Source organism: Protopterus annectens, chromosome 5.part0 (assembly GCF_019279795.1).
Source record: "Protopterus annectens isolate FY-2018-M chromosome 5.part0, PAN1.0, whole genome shotgun sequence".
Taxonomy (NCBI): Eukaryota; Metazoa; Chordata; order Ceratodontiformes; family Protopteridae; genus Protopterus; species Protopterus annectens.
The window spans coordinates 1,780,820,134-1,780,842,568 of NC_056735.1; the positions used below are offsets into that span (position 1 = coordinate 1,780,820,134).

General features: G+C 39.5%; 1 protein-coding gene across 2 annotated transcripts in view; it reads right to left on the reverse strand.

Moving 5' to 3' along the window:
• RUBCNL (rubicon like autophagy enhancer) overlaps positions 1 to 22,435 on the reverse strand; it is a 1,197,353-nt gene that overhangs the window by 435,505 nt on the left and 739,413 nt on the right. For both annotated transcript variants that reach the window (XM_044071584.1, XM_044071583.1), the window contains exons 7-8: positions 546 to 609; positions 261 to 393 (exon numbers count right to left, since the gene is read on the reverse strand). In XM_044071584.1, the coding sequence (XP_043927519.1) occupies positions 261 to 393; positions 546 to 609 (197 nt within the window). The remainder of the gene's footprint in view (positions 1 to 260; positions 394 to 545; positions 610 to 22,435) is intronic.

Here is a 22,435-nt window from a genome sequence, read left to right on the forward strand (position 1 = left end):
AGAATAAGTTTGCTTCAGGCTATTTATAACTTAAACATTAACTACTGCACTCAAAAGCCTGGTAAAAAAAACAGCAGAAATGTGATAACAGTAAACAACAGAACAGATAATACACATCCTACACTATTGGTGGGCCAGCTGCATCAAACTTCAAGACAATAAAAGCCAAAAAAACATGCTGCTCAGTATCGCTGAAACACACACACACACACACACACACACACACACACACACATGCACACATAGTTCATGCAACTTACTTCCTCTTTGTTAATAAATAAAGTGGTACAGAAGTGACTTTCAGTCTCAGCTGATGACCACTGCTTCCGGAATGATTTGAATAGCTGCTGAGCTAAGACTTCAGGGGAGCACAAATCCAAATTAGAACAGGATCTGAAATCAACAACAAGAAAAAAAAAGAAGTGTAACAAACTGTTGAAAATAACATGTATCTTGCAGACATGCTGCTTTGCTGGACTCTGATTATTACCATGCATTTGTCAGCAAGTTATAAAAAGCAAAAGTTCTTTATGTATTAACTGTACCTTGGAAGCAGCTCTGGGGTGTCCTCAGAAGTAGCATTATCTTTCTGGAGTACCCCTTTTCCTTCTAAAAATAGAAAGAAATAATACTTATATATTATGCACACAGACACACACACACACACACACACACACACACACACACACACACAAACACAAAACACACATACAGAAATTCTCACAATGCATTATTTGCTTTAAAACATTCTTAAAATATTTCACAACGCACACTAATTTCCCCAAAATAGTATTACCTGCTTTAAAACATTCATAAAATATTTCACATGCCAGTCAAAAAACATATTGCCTTTTCACACCTAATAATGACCTTTAATCATAACAGTTCAGTATTAACTTTCCACCTGCTACATTCTGTGTTGCTGGATCTTGATAAAAACTCTGCTACTCAACAGTCTGAAAGTACAGTTTTGTACCTACCATAAATGTAGATATTCGAGTGTTCACACTGCTGCAGTCATTACACTTGGGTTATCCTACCATCAGGCGGTCCTGCAGTCGGCGGTTATCCTGCCGTCAGGTGGTTCCGCAGTTGGCCAGAGTTCCAAAGTCTTGGTCCGGCGTCGGTTGCTGTCACTTCTTCCCTGACGTCAGTGCGCCAGGGGTATATAAGATGCATCCAACGCCATTTTCTTCAGTTTTTCTTGCCCCAGATGTCAGGTGCCCCCAAGTAGGTAGGCAATATATATTGCTAATAAAAAATATATATATATAAAATAAAAACAATACCTTCAGTTACAAGCAAATACACCACAAAGGTTGTATAGGATAGAAAGGTATTAGTACACCAAAAGACCCAATGCTGATGGAAAAAAACCGCCACTCGTTGTCTTAACGCTCAGTTTATTGTTGCACAAAACACATCCAGCGTTTTCGCGTCCTTAGTAAGGAAGCTTCTTCAGAGAAAAAACCAAGTAGCGCGAGACAGCGCTTTAAATACAACTTTTTTATGTAATTGTGTAAGTTGATGTTTAACATTTAAGCATAACTTACTATATTTTTAAATATTTGTTTTATTTTTATAAATACTTTTTATTAAATCAGTCCAGCACGACTTACGTACCGGACAAGTTGTATTTAAAGCGCTGTCTCGCGCTACTTGGTTTTTTCTCTGAATAAGCTTCCTTACTAAGGACGCGAAAACGCTGGATGTGTTTTGTGCAACAATAAACTGAGCGTTAAGACAACGAGTGGCGGTTTTTTTCCATCAGCATTGGGTCTTTTGGTGTACTAGTCTGTTATCGTTTTTGCTCGTTCTTTCAGGATAGAAAGGTATAGATAAGTCCAGCTAGGACAGAGGGGATGGAGGGAGGGTAACCTGGACTTCAGCAGTGTGAACACTTGAACATCTACATTTATGGTAGGTACAAAACTGTACTATGTTCATCATGTTACACTGCTGCAGTCATTACACTTGGGTAGAATCCCAAAGCTAAGGTTGGGTGGCTGGTCTATAAAGAGTTAGGATTGGCTATGAGGCCCTGCAGAACTGCAGTGGCAAATCCTGCTCTGGATTTAGAGTAAAGAGGCAAGTGGTAATGCTTGGTAAAGGTGTGCACTGAACTCCAAGTTGCAGCCTCCAAAATTTCCTTGGTAGGTACTCCTCTGAGAAAGGCTGTTGAAGTGGCTGTTGCCCTGGTGGAATGTGGCCTAATGTTATTAGGGACTGATTTTCAATGCTGTGTGTAGCAGTAATGAATACAGTGTCCTATCCATTTGGAGATAGTCTGCTTTGAGATAGCCTTGCCCTGAGATCCTGCAGCACATGCTACAAACAGTTGCTCAGTTTTCCTGAAAGCTTTTGTTTTGTCCAAGTAGAAGCGTAGCTGCCTGTGTATGTCCAAAGAGTGCAGAAGTTTCTCCCCTTTATTCTGGGGGTTTGGATAAAAAGTTGGCAAATGGATGGTTTGGTTAAGAGCCACACTAGATACCACCTTTGGCATAAAGGTAGGGTTTGTCCTTAAAGAAACCCTGTCCTGATGAAAAATTATAAAAGGTTTCACTGCCATTAATGCCTGTAGCTCTGAGACTCTTCGTGCTGAAGTTACTGCCAGGAGCAGAGCTGTTTTTCATGATAAAAATTGTAGATAGGCTGTATTAGCTGGCTCAAAAGGTGGCAGGGTCAGTTTTTCCAAAATGAAATTGGGGTCCCAAGTTGGTGTTGGTGCTCTCCGGGGTGATCTTATGTTTTTAGCCCCTCTGAGGTACTGCTTTAGCAAGGGATGAGAGAGAATAAAGGAGGATCCGTGTTGTAATGTGCTGAAATGGCAAAGGCGTGGATCTTAATTGATGAGAAGGATAGGCCTTTGTCCAGCATCTCAGTTAAGTATTGTAAAATCTGAGGAATGTTTGGGACAAGAGGGTCAAGGCTATGAGCCTGGTTCCAGGCACCGAATCTCTTCCATTTTTCTGAGTAAGCTTTCCTGGTGCTAGGCCTCCTGGCCTCCAAAATGACATCCATAACAGCTTTAGAGAGAGGTGCTGCCTGTTTGACTAATGAATCTGCCATGCAGCCAGGTTTAGTGTTTTGAGCTGACCGTGCAGGATCTGATTGTTTTGTTGACTTTAATGGTAAGTTGTGAAGGTCTGAAAACACCCTCAGAAGCCGATGCCTGCTCAGTGGCTCTGGACCCATCTGAGGGATTAGTTTCCATAGGCCCAATACCTTGAGTTTCCAGAGGCCAAGTTGTCTCCATGTGGGAGTCGGAGGCAGCCTGTGGCTCTGAGGTAGCGGGTGTCAAGGGCTTGGAAAGCGCCTCACTGAGAACCGGCGAACTGGCGACTGGCCTAGAAGAGGTTTTGTTGTCGGTTTTGGACCTCGGATGCCTGTCTTTATCCTTGTCTTTGCGTTTTTTCAGAATTGCGGTCGTCGGTTGATCCGACGGCATAGTATAATTGAACCTTCGGCCAAAGTAGTGCAAAGCAAAATCAAAATGTTGTTTTATTGTGCGTTTGTTAAATTTAGCACAAAACCGACAACTAGTGACGTCGTGGTCAGGGCCTAGGCATGGAATACAGTAAGAGTGGAAGTCCTTATGAGGTATTTGCTTCCCACAAGAAATACAATTATTAACTTTTTCTGACATCAGTCTGAGGCAAGAAAAAAGTTTCCCCAATGGGGTACTTAGCTTTATTGAAGACTTCGGATCTGAAATTCGACTTCAAAAATCTCAGGAGTCGGACGACCGGCTCTTGCAAACTGCTTCTGCTTCGGGCACCGTGTGGCAATAAAGACTGAAGAAAATGGCGTCGGATGCATCTTATATATCCCTGGTGCACTGACGTCAGGGAAGAAGCGACAGCAACCGACACTGGACCAAGACTTTGGAACTCTGGCCGACTGCAGGACCGCCTGACGGCAGGGTAACCGCCGACTGCGGGACCGCCTGATGGCAGGATAACCTAAGTGTAATGACTGCAGCAGTGTGACACGATGATCATCAATACAGTTTACTGTTGAAATTCTGGTGCCTCTGAGTATAAAATTAAGTTTCTGCTGCAATTAATTACTTTTTTCCACCAGATTTTGCTCAGCAAAGCTTTTTCCTTTTGGCGTGAGACAACTGACAGTTTGATGCCTTCATGTTGCATCCAGTATGATTCTCCTCTGTCCCATCCATCTTCTTGCTGCTCTCATCACTATCAAACAACATCATTACCTACAACTGTAATCCACTCATTAGTGATAATGTTGAAATAAAAATGGATTAGACATAGGTTACTGAATCACTTGTAAATGAATGTATTTGGCAAAATATGCTAGCATAGGAATTTTGTTATAAATGATAGTTCATGTCTACTTTTATCGGAGAGGGGGTGCCATGCCCTCTCCTGTAGTACATACCAATATGAGGGCTGAATCTATCCCCATCTCACTGTCACATAAATGTATCTTGCTGTGAGATCAAGCCATCTCAGACAAAAACAAACTCTTGGGTTTTCAGCAGAAGCCAAACACAATCTTACCTGCCACTTCCAGATGGAAAACTGTTCTTAGAAAATTGATAGACCAGCAAGACGTAAATAAATATGCTAACAAAATCATGCTTTCATTAACTGTGATATGATTTATATCCCACACCCAGTCCCCAAAATAAAGCAAACACTTTTTCTTAACCTAATCCTTTGAAATTAAGCATCTGAATAAAGATTATCTAGCAATATGTTACCAGTATACCTGTCTGCACTAGGGGAGATGAGACCCCTGGTAAACGTAAGTGTCTGTCTATGCCACTGATGATCAGAGATTGGGTAGTACAAAGGATGTTATATTACCAGGCATGATACGGCAAGACTAAATGATTTTATATCAGATCTCTGGCCTTAAGGAAGCTTAGACAAATCTTAGTTTAGATTTGTGACTTAGCCATGGTAAGTGTCTCTTTTAAATTGTATAGCCTAATGGAGAAATGAAGAAAAGCCATGCACACACACTCACCCCTCTTTGCATGGAAAAGTATATACATCATAATGACCCCCTTATCACTTCAGCATTAAATCCATCTGTTAGGCTCCATTTAGTGCTAGCACTTAGTAAAATCATTTAAAATTGTCAAAATCACAGAAGTAGGCTCTATTAGCACAAATCAGCTCAACGAGGTTCTGTCAAAAGTTCTAGCTACTATTCACACAACTAAAAGCAGCAATAACCTAAAAAAACTATTTAAATACTATTTATAGTGGGTAAGTTAACCAGAGACAGTGCATTCATTGGGTGCTCTGTATATCAGCTATACTTTGTCTAAGAAAGTACACAGTGAATATGGGGGTGACCGATTAAGTGCCAAATCCAATAGGCCCTACAACATCTGATTCGTCAGCTTTTTTCAGTACTACAGTTGGAATATGGAAGTGGAGATGAGAATGGGTGAATAAGGTTTTCCAGGTTTTGGCTAGCAGTGTGGTTTAGACACTTGAGGGAATGACTAGCTGGTGCAACAACTAGCAGGATAGGGAGTCTGGAATGGGAAATGCAGGAACTTAGGATGATAGTATGGGAAATGAAAACAGAAGGCGGGGGAACTGAACAATAAGGGAGGATGGACAAGTATTTAACAGGGTCCAGAAGAGGCAACAAGTGGCAAAATATGGTCACTAAGGGTGTGAGTATGCAAGTGAGACCTAGACATGGAAACAGGGTGGAAAAGGAAAAAAGTTAGATAGGGAAAGCAGAGAGAGTTATAGGAATGATAAAACATTTTATAACATTGGAGAGTGATATATCTAAGATTGCCATGTTCCTAAGAACGATTTTAGGGTAATAACTACTCTGGGAATGTAGCAATGAATTGGAAACAAGTGTAGAAATGTTTAAAAGACTACTTACAGATACCACTATGACATAAATATGCCAGTTATGTTTCAAGTATACATGAGTCATAATGGTATAGGAACAAGAGAAATGACTGCACAAAAGATATGCTCAGATAGAAAATAAAACAGTTACCAATAGTGCATGGATGTGAGAAATGCTATTAATGCATACAAAAATTATAGGAAAAATAAACCACAAACCCCTGCAAATTATATGAACAAAATTTCTTGCACAACATACCACTGAAATTGCAAAGGATTTAACTTAATCTTTTAATTATGAAATGAGAGGGATGTGTAGACAAGGGAAGGCACGGCACATAACAGATATGTTAAGAAGAGTATATTTGGCAGTCATGGATAAGAATAACTACTAGAAGAACCAACAGAAAAAGAAATTCAGAAGTCACTGATACAAATTCACAAATGTATTTACTGAAATACTTTACAGTGAAATGATGGCTTTAGCAAAATCATTAGCAAGGAAAGAAATGTTTTGCTTTTTATTCAAGGAAGAACTAATGCGTGCTTAAAGTCTGAAGTTGAAGGCTAACAAAATATTAGTTCCCATTCTAGGAAGACACATGTCTGAGAGATTACATGAATCAAACCTATATATAATGATCAATAAATAAACAAATCACACCTGGATGCAAAGTGCAAAGAAAGAGCAAGAGATATAATATTTTGGGCAGGAATGTCAACTCAAATAGAATGAGAAGTGCACACTTATGCCATCCACAATGCATTCCATAACAACAATCCTAAAGAAAAAAATCAGCACACTAACTTCCAAATTATTAAATGAAATAAATTATGGCCACAGAAATACATTTCAGCTTGTTCATTTTGGTCATATGTACTGTTCTTACACCATAAGCCTGATCGATGATTAACTGTAATCAAGTAACTACATTTTTATTTCACAGCTTTCTTCTCAATCACTGTCCCAAAATTATCCAGTTGCAGATTGTGTATAACTCAAATTCTTGAATGAGATCAAGTAAAAATGCATACTAATGCAATAAATGCATTAATATCATCTGTATGTACATACCTCCAGGTAACAATATATCTACACTTGAAGATATTCTGCACTGGCTATCATGTCACTACCCCCAAGAAACCCTACTACTTGGAGACTTTAACATAGATTGGGGCATCTGTTCCTCAGAATCCCCAACCACCCATATTAACCTGCATGCATTTACACAAATCATATCCACCCCTACCAGGACAGGTAAACCCAACCAAAAAGAAAGCATACTTGACTGGGTACTCATAAATAGTCACCCCAAACTGCACACCTCTGGTACCCTCCCTGATGGCCTAAGCGATCACCTTCACACATATGTAATTAAGCACAAAGCCATTAATTCCCAGCAACCCTTACTCAGAAAGGTTAGAAACAATATAAACTTTGACCCTGCCAAATTCCAACAAGAACCAAACTCATGTAATTGGTCTAATCTAAAACACCTCCCCTTAGAGGAAGCAGTAACATACTTTAACAACAAATTCCTTGAGATCCTTGATTTGCATGCACCTGTTCGTTCAAAGAGAACAAAGGCAAAAACTGCGCCATGGCTTTCTAAACAGTCTAAACTCAAAATTACCCTTAGAAACAAAGCATGGGCTTTATGACGTTCTTCTAAAGACTCCCAAGATCACATTAAATCCAGGCAATCCAGGAACAAAACTAAAAAATCCATTTTACAAGACAAAAAACAATACTACTGTAATTTACAGACAGTAAATCAAAATAACCCTCAGAAGTTTTGGGCAGGTTTAAATAATCTACTACATCCTGGACAAACTTCAACCCCAATCCATGCTGCTACTATTTATAAAACCCCTGAAGATGTTTCTAACAGTTTTAACCAATTCTTTACTGAGACAATTCAAGCCCTAGCTAGCCAACTACCTCCTAGCTCCCCTGGTCCTGAAAGTAGCACCCCTAGAAACCTACTCGCATTCAGCTTCCAAGCAGTTGCCACTTCACTTATCCGTACCTTGATCAAAAAATTAAAACCCACTATACTTACTGCTGATCATCTCCCTGCCGAGTACCTACAAAAATCAGCTGATGCTATTGCTTACCCCTTCTCAATACCAATCAATCGAACCATGGTAGAAGCTAAAATTCCCACCATCTGGAAAATATCCTATGTAATCCCACTTCACAAAGGAGGCAGCTCTACTGAATTCTCCAATTATAGGCCAATAGCTAAGATTGCAAAGATTATGGAAAAATGTATTCATAGACAACTCATGAACCACGTAATCCAGAATCACCTTATGGCAGACACTCAGCACGGCTTCCATCCTCATCACAGTACTACTTCAGCCCTCCTAGCCTTTACCAACACCATAAACCATAATCACAACAATAATTATATATCCTCAGCCCTCTTCTTGGATCTTTCCAAGGCATTCGATATGGTTGATCACTAACTTTTAATCCACACCCTGCAAACATTCTGTCTAGATACTAAAGCCCTTCAATGGTTTCAGTCCTACCTGAATGGTCGACAGCAGGCTGTCCTCTGGCAGAACAAACTCTCTAACCATCTACCTAACACCCTTGGAGAACCACAAGGCTCTATACTAGGGCCCTTACTGTTCTCCATCTTCATTAACGACCTTTATACTGTCATCCTAAAAGTCAGCTGTATTCAATATGCTGATGACTCTACTCTGATTTGCTTGGCCACATCTCCAATTGAGTTATGGTCAGCTACCCAGACCACCTTTAATACAATAGAAAACTGGTTTTCTGAATGTCGTCTGATCCTAAATCCCCAAAAAACTAAAATGCTGTTATTTTCACCAACACGTAGGTCTACCACTTTCATCTTTACCATAAATTCAAATGATGGCACAATAATCTCCCCTGACCCCTCTACAAAACTATTAGGTGTCATCATAGATAATAATCTAAAATTTGACCTACACGTTAACCAAACTATCAAAACCATCAACAAAAAATGATGATCAGAGATTGGGTAGTACAAAGGATGTTATACTGCCAGGCATGATACGGCAAGACTAAATGATTTTATATCAGATCTTTGGCCTTAAGGAAGCTTAGACAAATCTTAGTTTAGATTTGTGACTTAGCCATGGTAAGTGTCTCTTTTAAATTGTATAGTCTAATGGAGAAATGAAGAAAAGCCATGCACACACACTCACCCCTCTTTGCATGGAAAAGTATATACATCATAATGACCCCCTTATCACTTCAGCATTAAATCCATCTGTTAGGCTCCATTTAGTGCTAGCACTTAGTAAAATCATTTATAATTGTCAAAATCACAGAAGTAGGCTCTATTAGCACAAATCAGCTCAACAAGGTTCTGTCAAAAGTTCTAGCTACTATTCACACAACTAAAAGCAGCAAGAACCTAAAAAAACTATTTAATGCTGGCTGGTAAAGAAAGTACTAGTGGGTAAGTTAACCAGAGACAGTGCATTCACTGGGTGCTCTGTATATCAGCTATACTTTGTATAAGAAAGTACACAGTGAATATGGGGGTGACCGATTAAGTGCCAAATCCAATAGGCCCTACAACATCTGATTCGTCAGCATTTTTCAGTACTACAGTTGGAATATGGAAGTGGAGATGAGAATGGGTGAATAAGGTTTTCCAGGTTTTGGCTAGCAGTGTGGTTTAGACACTTGTGGGAATGACTAGCTGGTGCAACAACTAGCAGGATAGGGAGGCTGGAATGGGAAATGCAGGAACTTAGGATGATAGTATGGGAAATGAAAACAGAAGTCAGGGGAACTGAACAATAAGGGAGGATGGACAAGTATTTAACAGGGTCCAGAAGAGGCAACAAGTGGCAAAATATGGTCACTAAGGGTGTGAGTATGCAAGTGAGACCTGGACATGGAAACAGGGTGGAAAAGGAAAAAAGTTAGGTAGGGAAAGCAGAGAGAGTTATAGGAATGATAAAACATTTTATAACATTGGAGAGTGATATATCTAAGATTGCCATGTTCCTAAGAACGATTTTAGGGTAATAACTACTCTGAGAATGTAGCAATGAATTGGAAACAAGTGTAGAAATGTTTAAAAGACTACTTACAGATACCACTATGACATAAATATGCCAGTTATGTTTCAAGTATACATGAGTCATAATGGTATAGGAACAAGAGAAATGACTGCACAAAAGATATGCTCAGATAGAAAATAAAACAGTTACCAATAGTGCATGGATGTGAGAAATGCTATTAATGCATACAAAAATTATAGGAAAAATAAACCACAAACCCCTGCAAATTATATGAACAAAATTTCTTGCACAACATACCACTGAAATTGCAAAGGATTTAACTTAATCTTTTAATTATGAAATGAGAGGGATGTGTAGACAAGGGAAGGCACGGCACATAACAGATATGTTAAGAAGAGTATATTTGGCAGTCATGGATAAGAATAACTACTAGAAGAACCAAAAGAAAAAGAAATTCAGAAGTCACTGATACAAATTTACAAATGTATTTACTGAAATACTTTACAGTGAAATGATGGCTTTAGCAAAATCATTAGCAAGGAAAGAAATGTTGTTTTGCTTTTTATTCAAGGAAGAACTAATGCGTGCTTAAAGTCTGAAGTTGAAGGCTAACAAAATATTAGTTCCCATTCTAGGAAGACACATGTCTGAGAGATTACATGAATCAAACCTATATATAATGATCAATAAATAAACAAATCACACCTGAATGCAAAGTGCAAAGAAAGAGCAAGAGATATAATATTTTGGGCAGGAATGTCAACTCAAATAGAATGAGAAGTGCACACTTATGCCATCCACAATGCATTCCATAACAACAATCCTAAAGAAAAAAATCAGCACACTAACTTCCAAATTATTAAATGAAATAAATTATGGCCACAGAAATACATTTCAGCTTGTTCCTTTTGGTCATATGTACTGTTCTTACACCATAAGCCTGATCAATGATTAACTGTAATCAAGTAACTACATTTTTATTTCACAGCTTTCTTCTCAATCACTGTCCCAAAATTATCCAGTTGCAGATTGTGTATAACTCAAATTATTGAATGAGATCAAGTAAAAATGCATACTAATGCAATAAATGCATTAATATCATCTATATGTACATACCTCCAGGTAACAATATATCTACACATGAAGATATTCTGCACTGGCTATCATGTCACTACCACCAAGAAACCCTACTACTTGGAGACTTTAACATAGATTGGGGCATCTGTTCCTCAGAATCCCCAACCACCCATATTAACCTGCATGCATTTACACAAATCATATCCACCCCTACCAGGATAGGTAAACCCAACCAAAAAGAAAGCATACTTAACTGGGTACTCATAAATAGTCACCCCCAACTGCACACGTCTGGTACCCTCCCTGATGGCCTAAGCGATCACCTTCTCACATATGTAATTAAGCACAAAGCCATTAATTCCCAGCAACCCTTACTCAGAAAGGTTAGAAACAATATAAACTTTGACCCTGCCAAATTCCAACAAGAACCAAACTCATGTAATTGGTCTAATCTAAAACACCTCCCCTTAGAGGAAGCAGTAACATACTTTAACAACAAATTCCTTGAGATCCTTGATTTGCATGCACCTGTTCGTTCAAAGAGAACAAAGGCAAAAACTGCACCATGGCTTTCTAAACAGTCTAAACTCAAAATTACCCTTAGAAACAAAGCATGGGCTTTATGACATTCTTCTAAAGACTCCCAAGATCACATTAAATCCAGGCAATCCAGGAACGAAACTAAAAAATCCATTTTACAAGACAAAAAACAATACTACTGTAATTTACAGACAGTAAATCAAAATAACCCTCAGAAGTTTTGGGCAGGTTTAAATAATCTACTACATCCTGGACAAACTTCAACCCCAATCCATGCTGCTACTATTGATAAAACCCCTGAAGATGTTTCTAACAGTTTTAACCAATTCTTTACTGAAACAATTCAAGCCCTAGCTAGCCAACTACCTCCTAGCTGCCCTGGTCCTGAAAGTAGCACCCCTAGAAACCTACTCGCATTCAGCTTCCAAGCAGTTGCCACTTCACTTCTCCATACCTTGATCAAAAAATTAAAACCCACTATACTTTCTGCTGATCATCTCCCTGCCGAGTACCTACAAAAATCAGCTGATGCTATTGCTTACCCCTTCTCAATACCAATCAATCGAACCATAGTAGAAGTTAAAATTCCCACCATCTGGAAAATATCCTATGTAATCCCACTTCACAAAGGAGGCAGCTCTACTGAATTCTCCAATTATAGGCCAATAGCTAAGATTGCAAAGATTATGGAAAAATGTATTCATAGACAACTCATGAACCACCTAATCCAGAATCACCTTATGGCAGACACTCAGCATGGCTTCCATCCTCATCACAGTACTACTTCAGCCCTCCTAGCCTTTACCAACACCATAAACCATAATCACAACAATAATTATATATCCTCAGCCCTCTTCTTGGATCTTTCCAAGGCATTCGATATGGTTGATCACTAACTTTTAATCCACACCCTGCAAACATTCTGTCTAAATACTAAAGCCCTTCAATGGTTTCAGTCCTACCTGAATGGTCGACAGCAGGCTGTCCTCTGGCAGAACAAACTCTCTAACCTTCTACCTAACACCCTTGGAGTACCAGAAGGCTCTATACTAGGGCCCTTACTGTTCTCCATCTTCATTAACGACCTTTATACTGTCATCCTAAAAGTCAGCTGTATCCAATATGCTGATGACTCTACTCTGATTTGCTTGGCCACATCTCCAATAGAGTTATGGTCAGCTACCCAGACCACCTTTAATACAATAGAAAACTGGCTTTCTGAATGCCGTCTGATCCTAAATCCCCAAAAAACTAAAATGCTGTTATTTTCACCAACACGTAGGTCTACCACTTTCATCTTTACCATAAATTCAAATGATGGCACAATAATCTCCCCTGACCCCTCTACAAAACTATTAGGTGTCATCATAGATAATAATCTAAAATTTGACCTACATGTTAACCAAACTATCAAAACCATCAACAAAAAACTAGGGTCACTTTACAGAATAAAAGCCTTCCTAATCCCTCCAGCTAAAATTGCCATAACTCGCTCTCATTTTCTTTCAACCCTTCTGTATGCATCCCCTCTACTCTCGAATTTAAACAAGACTGTCCTTAACAAACTCTCAATTTGCTACAACCACACTGCCAGGTTTGCCACTGGGCTGCCATTTAGGACACATCATTGCATCAATCTAAATCAGCTTGGGTGGCTTGAACTACCCAGCCTAATCCAGTATAACCAACTGATTATGGCCTATAAAATCCTCTATAATCCGAACAATACTCCTGCACTTAAAAATATTATCACCCCCTAAAACAATCCTAGACCACTTCAATCCTCTAACAAACTACTAATTCAGACTAGCAAAATTAATAACACAGCCGGTGACTCTCTCTTTGCAAACTCTGTAAGTAGATCCTGGAACTCTCTTCCAGCTGATATTACCTTACTTTCCACCTTAGGTCAATTTAAAACTAGACTCAAACAACATTTGTCACTTAACTGGCTATGTCACTGTATCAAGCCTGGCTAACTCTCTCAAGAATGTGTAATAATCTGTTAACCATCTTACTGTGTAATTAAATTTAATCCTGACTTACGCTTGGGATTAACTCTAACCTGTGGAACTTAATTTGCTTACTTATGTAATCTCTGTAAATAGTCTGTTTGTAATATGTAATGCTGGTATTATGTAATGCTGTATCTGCTTACCCTTGGAGCTTTTCTCCCCGGGCCTCCACTGAAAATGGACATGCATCAAGTCAGACTATCCCAGTCAACAAATGTAAAATAAAAATAAAAAATAAATAAAATACATAACGTCCACAGTAATGTACTTCAACTTGTACTTCTCGAACAGTACTGTCCCTCCCCTTCAAGCCATATTCACAATTGCTTAACACTAACAACTGACTTTTGTTTTCATATACAGTTTGCCTGGACATCCCTAGGCATGAAATAAACTCGTTCTGGCAGTACTCAACTTGGCTGTTTGAATGTGAACAACTAAAATACGAAACAATTACAGGAATTTATAGTAAATAAATACACTAGGAGATATCAAACCAGGAAACAAAGTGTCTTTTTTAAGTCAACAGCACAAAGTGTCATCTTTAACAGAAATACACACAAAAAGCATTTTTTGAGAGGCAACCCCCCCACCTACACAGTCCTGGATTTCTAAAATGTGTGGAGTCTGCATGTCTTCCCTGTGGTCGAATGGCATTCGAAAGACATGTGTGAATGGGCGTGCCTTCATTGAAGGTTGGGCGTTTGGCTGGAACCTCGGCACCACAAAAATCGACTGCCAATCATTAGCGGACCGGAGTTCCGCTGTGGCAACCCCTAATCAGGAAAACCCAAAATAAAAACAAACAACTAACTCTGAAACTGAGACCACAGGGTAAGGAGAAGCTTCATTAAATCTATAGTTCTGGACTCTTAGTGATTTAAATTTCTAATCTTTGATTAAAATGGGAATTGATTAAAACTAAATGAGCATTTCAGTTTCTGCTGAACTAAGTGCAATCACAGCTGGGTATGCCTGGCTACACCAATGTATTTCAACTTGTTTCTCTCATGCTGGGACTGCCCTCCCCTCAAGAAGCATTCTGAGAGTTGCTTAACTTTAATCAAGTATATGTCATTTGCTCTCACACAGACTGTCACCACATCTTACCTTAAAAATGCAGTGTCTGTTTATGTATGCCTTACATGCTTATATGCTCAACTGAGAGGTAACAGCTAGAGTAATATGTTTCAGTTTTCTCTCTCTCTCTCTCTCTCTCAAAGAGGCATGGCACTTCCATGACAAAGAATATGGATGTTTTTTTTTTTAACTGTGAGCAAGTATCTTTTTCTTTTCCTCCACATACAGTCATACACCCTACTCTCCACCCCCCCCAAAAAAAAACAGTTTTTAACCGTGTATACTTCAGATATTAGAAAAGGATTAATATCTGGTATCTGACCAGGATAAACATTTGCTGCTTGACACTAAGAACACTGTCATCACAAATAAATAAGTAAATGAAATTAAATGAATAAATTAATAAGTCAAACATAGGTCAATGCTGAGGGCAGAGTGCTCTATTAATACAGGCTACATATTTAATCAATGTCTTGTGACTATTTCCTGAAGATCAGATATTTGGCCCTAAAATAATTTCAAGTGAAAAGGCTGGAGATTGTGAAGTAAGCATTTATATCATGTGTTGTACGCAATCACCATCAGTGTTTATCTCACAAAGTTAAGTGAACATGGATTGATTATCCATGGTCTATTACTATGTGGGGTGGAAAATGAGATTGCATGATATTAAAAAGTGTAACATCTAATTTTTAGGTTGTGCTTTTAATTTTCTTTTTCTAACTTTAGGGTAACTACCTTATTAGTGTTATTCGGTTCACTAATGAAATAAGTATCTCTAAAGTATTCTGAGGTTGGGAAATTGTTTTTTTTTTTCATGATTTTAAAATTATAATCTCACAATGTCAAAGAGTTAAGTGAGGACAGTCTTTGACATGCCATCTTGCATGAGCATCCCAGCCCCCACCCCCACCACTCAGACTATGGACCTACCCACAGCATCTGTACAGCCAAAGGGATGGTAGAACAGAGAACACAATGTGTTAGGTAAAAGAGGATAGGGACAAGAGCTTACAAAGTCTTTCCTTGATCCCAGAAACTGGAGGAGCCATAAGTTCATACCCAGCTTACAGGCACTGGTGGTCTTCAAGAAGCTTCAATGCAGTTGTTCCATTAAGGAATTTAGGAACTTATGCCTATCTACATATTAATCTGGTTCCTGCATAAAAAGTGCATTTTCAGTAAAATAGCTAAGCTGAAATCTGTCCAACCAGGAATTCCTTGGGTGTCAGAAGCAGTAGGTGTGAAATGCTATAGCCATTGTGTGAATGATTCACATTTGGAATGCGACTGATGCTGGTTTACAAGAACATGGAATATATTCTCAAGAAGAGGACAATGCTGGAGGATTAAAATGGTTTGTATTTATATTCCATTGAAAATTTATGTTTTGGAGCTTCAGAAGAGTTTTGGAAAAATTATTAGCTTTTCACCAGGCTAAGGTGTGGTGACTCATCTGTGACAAAAGAGAAAATCCCTGAGACTCCAATAGTAAAATAAGTTTTTTTCTTATATTTATTTCACTGAATTGCACTTCTTAACGCTTACAGTTGTGCTATACAGCTAATCTACTACATGTTGCACTGTTATAACGCTTTTTTACTGCTTCACTGCATTTTGTACTGTTTTATACTGTTTTAACTGTATTTTACTGCTAAGTAGTGTTCCATTACTGTAATTGCATTTTTATTGAATTACTTAACTGTAAACTGCTTTTTCTTACTGAGAGTTGTATTTTCTGTTTGTGAATGCTCTATCTGTGCTTTTCTGTACATTTTTTGTGAGGTTTCTGTGTTCTTGTCATGTAGTATAGTCTGGATAGAGGCCTGCTGTTATCCAGGCCTGGTTGTTTTGCTTGTTGAGTTTCCTGTGTTTCTGGCAGCCATCTTCTGCTGGTAGTGCCTTGTCTTCACTGTTAGTGAGAGTAACAGGGTTGCCTGACCTTCTCTAGTACGAGTGATTGGTTGAAAGAGCAGGGGCTAGCAGGATTAGGTAGTAATTCGAGCTTCTAGACTCTTCCATCTTTTCTGGTATTTAAACCCTGTGTTTGCAGGGTGTTACATTTGTTTGCTTGTTGCGCACTGCCTCTGTGCTGTTTTGACCCATTTCAAGGTATCTCAGTTGCATTTTTCCCCTACCAGTACTCCTGTGTAACTGACATCCTTCCTTGCAACTACTGTGACTTTATCCAGTCCTACTCACACCTATAGGTACTCTATTCTGATAGTACCCACTCTACCATCATTTACCTCTCTTCCACAGATTCTGACAACAATGGACAGACAGTTTCCTGTAGTTTCTAATGCTAGTTTTGTTGCTATGGGAGTCCTGAGACAGTGTAGCAACTGCCTCATGTACACGGACAGCCCTGTTCTTCTACCACCTAGGAACACAATATGTGAAAAATGCAATTACATTAAGAACTTAGAATCCTTGCTGTCTCAATCACAAGCCAGTACTTCTGATAGTGAGAAGGTTGTCTGCACAAACACCACAAGCGCCACACCTCTAACACCACCCACACCTGTACAGTCCATTCTTACATATGTGGAGATTCTCAACAAAAACCTACCTAAACAAAAGAGACCTCTGAGGCAAATGCACACATGTACATCACAATCTACCGCACCAAGCACCACACATAGTACACATGCCTATGTCACATAGCCTCTAATGCCCAGTCACAAACCCAACACACTAATCATAGGAAACTCTATCATGAGAGACACAGATGTGCTCCACAACAGGCTAGACAAGGGGAAAGTCACGGTAAGTTGCTTGTCAGGTGCTAGAATCTACCATATCACTCACGCACTCAAGTCTCTCAACAACAGGTACTGTTATGACTCTGTCATAGTCCATAGTGGTGTGAATCGCTCTCTGGACTATATGAAGAGAAATATGAGCTTGCTGTACATGTGTCGCAGGCAACTATATCCCTAGCCTTAAGCCACATCCTACCATCACCCAGAATGATGCCTCAGTACAAACAGAAAATGATTGACTTTAACAACTGGCTTAGTTTCTGGTGTCATTCCAAGGGGATCCAGTACCTGACAGCCTGGGAAGACATGATTGACAGACCATGATGCTTTGCCAATGATGGCCTTCATCTGTCTCCCCGGGCTTCGGGCTTCTGGCAAAGGCTCTTGTCTCCCCCATAGTGTCTTTTTTAGGCAAAGTGAAGAGGACAAAATTACTAATGTGAAAAATTCTTCTAAATGAAATATAGAGCTCATACTGCTAAACGCTAGGAGTCTTAACATGAAAATGCACTCATTGCAAGCAGTCCTCACCCTGGAAGATGCTGACATTTGTGCAGTCAATGAAACCTGGTTTAAAGCTGTGGACAGCCCCCCAGCATTACCAAGTTACTTGTCCTACCATACATTCAGACCCCAAACAGAGGGCTACAAAGCCAAGCAAGGTGGAGTTTCTACATTTATCAAAGACATACACACCTCCAGGCTAGTCAAACAGTATAATGCACAGGAGACACTCCAGGTGCAGTTAACTATTGACAAAACACCTATTCAAATCATAGTTAGCTACAGACCACCAACAATGACTCAAGAGGCCCACTCCACCTATCTAGACTTACTTGAATCCATTAAGATTCAACCATTTACCCTGATCCTGGGCGACTTTAACTAACAACCATAGAGTGAAAGACCTACTCTAGCTCAAACATGAACACACAGAGATTCCTCGACTTCGTCAGTGCCAATGCGTTGGATAAGCTGGTCGACACTGCCACAGGTGAAAATATCCTGGACCTCGTACTAACCAACATGAGTAGTCACTGTAGCACCCCTACAGTGTCATCCTCCTTGGTAAGATCCGACCATAAAGCAATCACTTTCAAAGTCACCATCTCTCCTGCACTAGCCCCCTCCACCAGGGTCAAACAAAAAATCTTTTCCAAAGCAGACTACAACTTCCTGACAGCAGGTATAAGCAGATTCACAGCCACCATCCCTTTAGTTGAATCAAGCACTAATGTCCAAGCCTATACCAAAAAACTATATGAGGACCTATATAGCTGCATGGACTCAGCAATACCTGACAGGACCAAATCATCTTCCTCAAGGAAGAGTAAACCTGTTTGGTGGACAGCAGAAAAAAACAGACTCTATAATAAAAGGAAAAAAATTGCTTTCCAGGACCAAGAAGGAGCAGGTGCCAAGTTGGAAGCAATCTCTCCTTTGTCTAAACAAGTAAATAAGGTCACTGGTGAAATTCTATAAGGCTAACATCAAATCCAAATTAGCCACATCCACTAAGGACAATCACAAGGCCTTCTTTGCATATGTCCACAAGCTCAAAGGTAACTCCCAAATCTGCTCTGAATTGATGGTCAAGAATACCACACACACAAACACCATAGATATAGCCAACCTGCTGGTAGACAAGTTTAGTGAAAACTTCACCCCCCCTGTCCCCCATCAGTAAAGCAGGACATCACCCAGCAACTGTCCCCCTCCCCTCATCACCAGGGAGAAGGTTATTAATGCCCTCTCAAAGGCAAAAAATACAGCCTCCATGGGACCCAACAACATCCCTGGCTGTGTCCTACATGAACTCAGGCATGAGCTATCAGCTCCATTAGGCATCCTTTTCAACCAAAGCCTGTGCACTGGCTTCATTCCAACAGAATGGAGGACAGCCACTGTCATCCCTCTGCACAAAGGTGGAGCATCCACTGACCCAGGCAATTATACACCAATCAGCCTAACTAGCCTGATAAGCAAGGCCATGGAGCACATTATCATGGACCTTATAAACAAGGACATTTGCAACCTCCAAACACTTGATCCCACACAGTTTGGTTTTGTCAAATGAAGATCATGCCTGATAAAGTTGGTCGCCTTCTTTGAAACAGTCACCAAATCCATGGATGAGGGCAAGACAGTGCACACCACCTACCTTGACCTAGCCAAAGCCTTTGATACTATTCCCCACTTGGGCATAACAGATAAACTCTCTCAGCTAGGCATCAACCCATATGTTACCAGATGGGTAGCTAACTGGCTCATTGATAGAACCCACTCAGTCAAAATAAGCGGCATACCCCAAGGATCAGTCTTGGGGCCTCTACTGTTTGGGATATACTTTTCTGAGGTGCACGCCAAAACCAGTAGTCTGTGGCTAAGTTTGCAGATGACTGCAAGCTGGGCACTGTCATAAATTCCCCTAGTGATGCAAACCAAACTAATGACTGGTGCCAGAAGCATGGCCTCAAACTGAATTCCAAGAAATGCATCATTATCCCCTTTGAGGAAAATGGTGTCCCCACTAATTATCACATTAATAACAATGTACTAAGCAAACAATCAGTCATGATGTACTTGGGGACCCAGGCTGATAGCAACCTGAGTTTTGACTACCATGCTGCCTCTGTTGTACAGAAGGCTTTCTACATGGCCCACATCATAAGTAAGGGCATTTCAAACAGGAACAAGGAGGTCATAATATCCCTGCACTCCACCCTTATCAGACCCATTATCAAGTACAATACCCCCTTCAGCATGTACCTTGCCAAGCACATGCAGCAGTTGGAGAGACCACAGAGGTTCCTGACCAGGAAATTCAGGGTCTCAAACACCTATCCTATACAGATAGGCTAAAAGCCCTGTCCCTCTACTCAGTCATGTACAGACTGCACAGAGGTGACCCGTGTCTGGCATACAAGGCCATCTCAGACTCAGCCTTGATGGAGTTGCTGCATATCCGTAAGTCAAACTTCACTCATGCAACCCACACGCAAGGCCTCAACCTGGTCTGTGACATTAATAGAACTTGTTGGCAGGACAGATTTGTATCCCAGTGACTCTCCAATCTGTGGAATAGACTTCCTCTCCATGTCAAGCCGAGTACCTCACTAGCCCTCTTTAAGAGGAACCTGGATGGGAAACAGAACTATACCCCTGGGATCCCACCTATGTCATTGCTGGACAAGGAAAACACGTCTAACTTTGTGAGAACATAGGTGAAATTCTTGGCTAGGCTTATAAGGACCTCTGGGCCAATAGCCTAGTATCATCCTATGAACCTATGAATCTATTACTGATGGGTGGGGAGTAAAATTTGATTTCCAATTGTGGGGGTGTATCAGTTGGACCTAGAAGGGACAATATAACAAAATAGGGTAGATTTCTAAAGAAATTTATGAAAATATTTGGAATGGAAGATATGAATTCAGTAGAAGGATCTCAGACAGAATTTACATACAATTCTCTGAGGTTCAATAATTTGACTAGACTAGACAGAAATTACATTTTACAGGAACATGTACATTTAGTTGAAAGCTTTGACATGTATCCAATAACTATTTCTGATCATGCACCAATAAAAAGTAAGATAAAAATGCAGGGTAATGATGTAAAAAATAAGATACTGGCACTTTCCCTCATACCTGTTAAACAGCGAGAGGAATTTAAGGAATGGGCAGTGGAAATTATTCAAGAGTTATTAGGAAAGATATGAACATCTTCAGGAGTTATAGCTAGTGACTGGGATACAATGAGAATGGAGTTTAAAATAGGGTCAAATTAAAAGAGAGAGATATGGTTAAGAAGTAGTTGAAATTACTTAGAGGTGTTGAATTAGGGGAATCTCACAGAACAAGAGGGGGAATAAATATAGAGTGCTAAAGAGAAAATAAGTGAGTATTTGGACAATAGACATGCATTTGAAAAATTGCAGTTAAGCAACCAAGTGTTTTAGCACAACGACTTAGGCAACAGAACATTGAAAGGGTTGTCTCAAAACTTAGGGAGCCTATAACATGAAAAATAACTAGAAATACAGTAGAGATTTTAGAGACATTATGGTCATTTTATAAACAAGATTGTATAAAACAGAGACATCAAGAAAGAGCACAAATGGAAATATTTATACAAGACTTTATTATGCCAATGTTATAGGGAGATCAGCAACTAACAGTTAAGATAGGAGGTGATGAGATAGAAACAGTGATGTATAATCAATCTTCAGGATATTCCTGTGGAAGTTTATAAATTAAGAAGGAAGAAAGTGATAAGGATCTGGAAGATTTTGTTTAATAGTATTTTAAAAGGAGGGGAAGCATTAACATCTTGGAAGAAAGGTGTGGTAGCTGTGTTATCTAAAGATGGCAAAGACCCTTCATACCCATCTTCTTATGGACTTTAAACCACAATTATCAAGTGTTTATGTCTATACTAGCTAAATGAATGGTAAAGGTGCTGCCAAAATTGATAGGTATGGATCAGTGTGGTTTTGTGGAGGGAAGGCAAATATTTGACAACATTAATACAGCAAGGACCTGCTCTGGTAGAGTTTTTAGTTGAATCTAGAACAGAAGCAGCTATTAACAAGGGATAATTATTAGGGCATATCAAATATTGCATGATAACTATAAGAATCAATCAGAGGAGGTTAAAAAAGATTGGGAAGAGAGACTAGAAAAGCAGTTTACAAGAAAACAATGGGAAAACATATGAATGGCTCCCAAGTATGCAACCAATTCGAGAATGTTTAGGATATTTGCTTGAAAGTGTTTGCACAGGTATTTCTATACCCCAAACAGACTTCTAAGAATTTTTCTGCTGGTTGATAGCAAATGTTGGAGGTCTGATGGAGAAGAAAGAAGTAACTGGAAACGTTTTGGGGTTATACTGATTTTAAAACTTCCTTATAGAGTACTCTTATCAGAAATATTGGGTGAGCGAATGGCTGTAGGAAAGATAATGATTCTTTTGAACTTAAGATACAGGATCTGAATTGCCTAGACATAGTAAGGCCTTGTTAAGTTTAATTTTATTGACTGCCAACATAGCGATTACT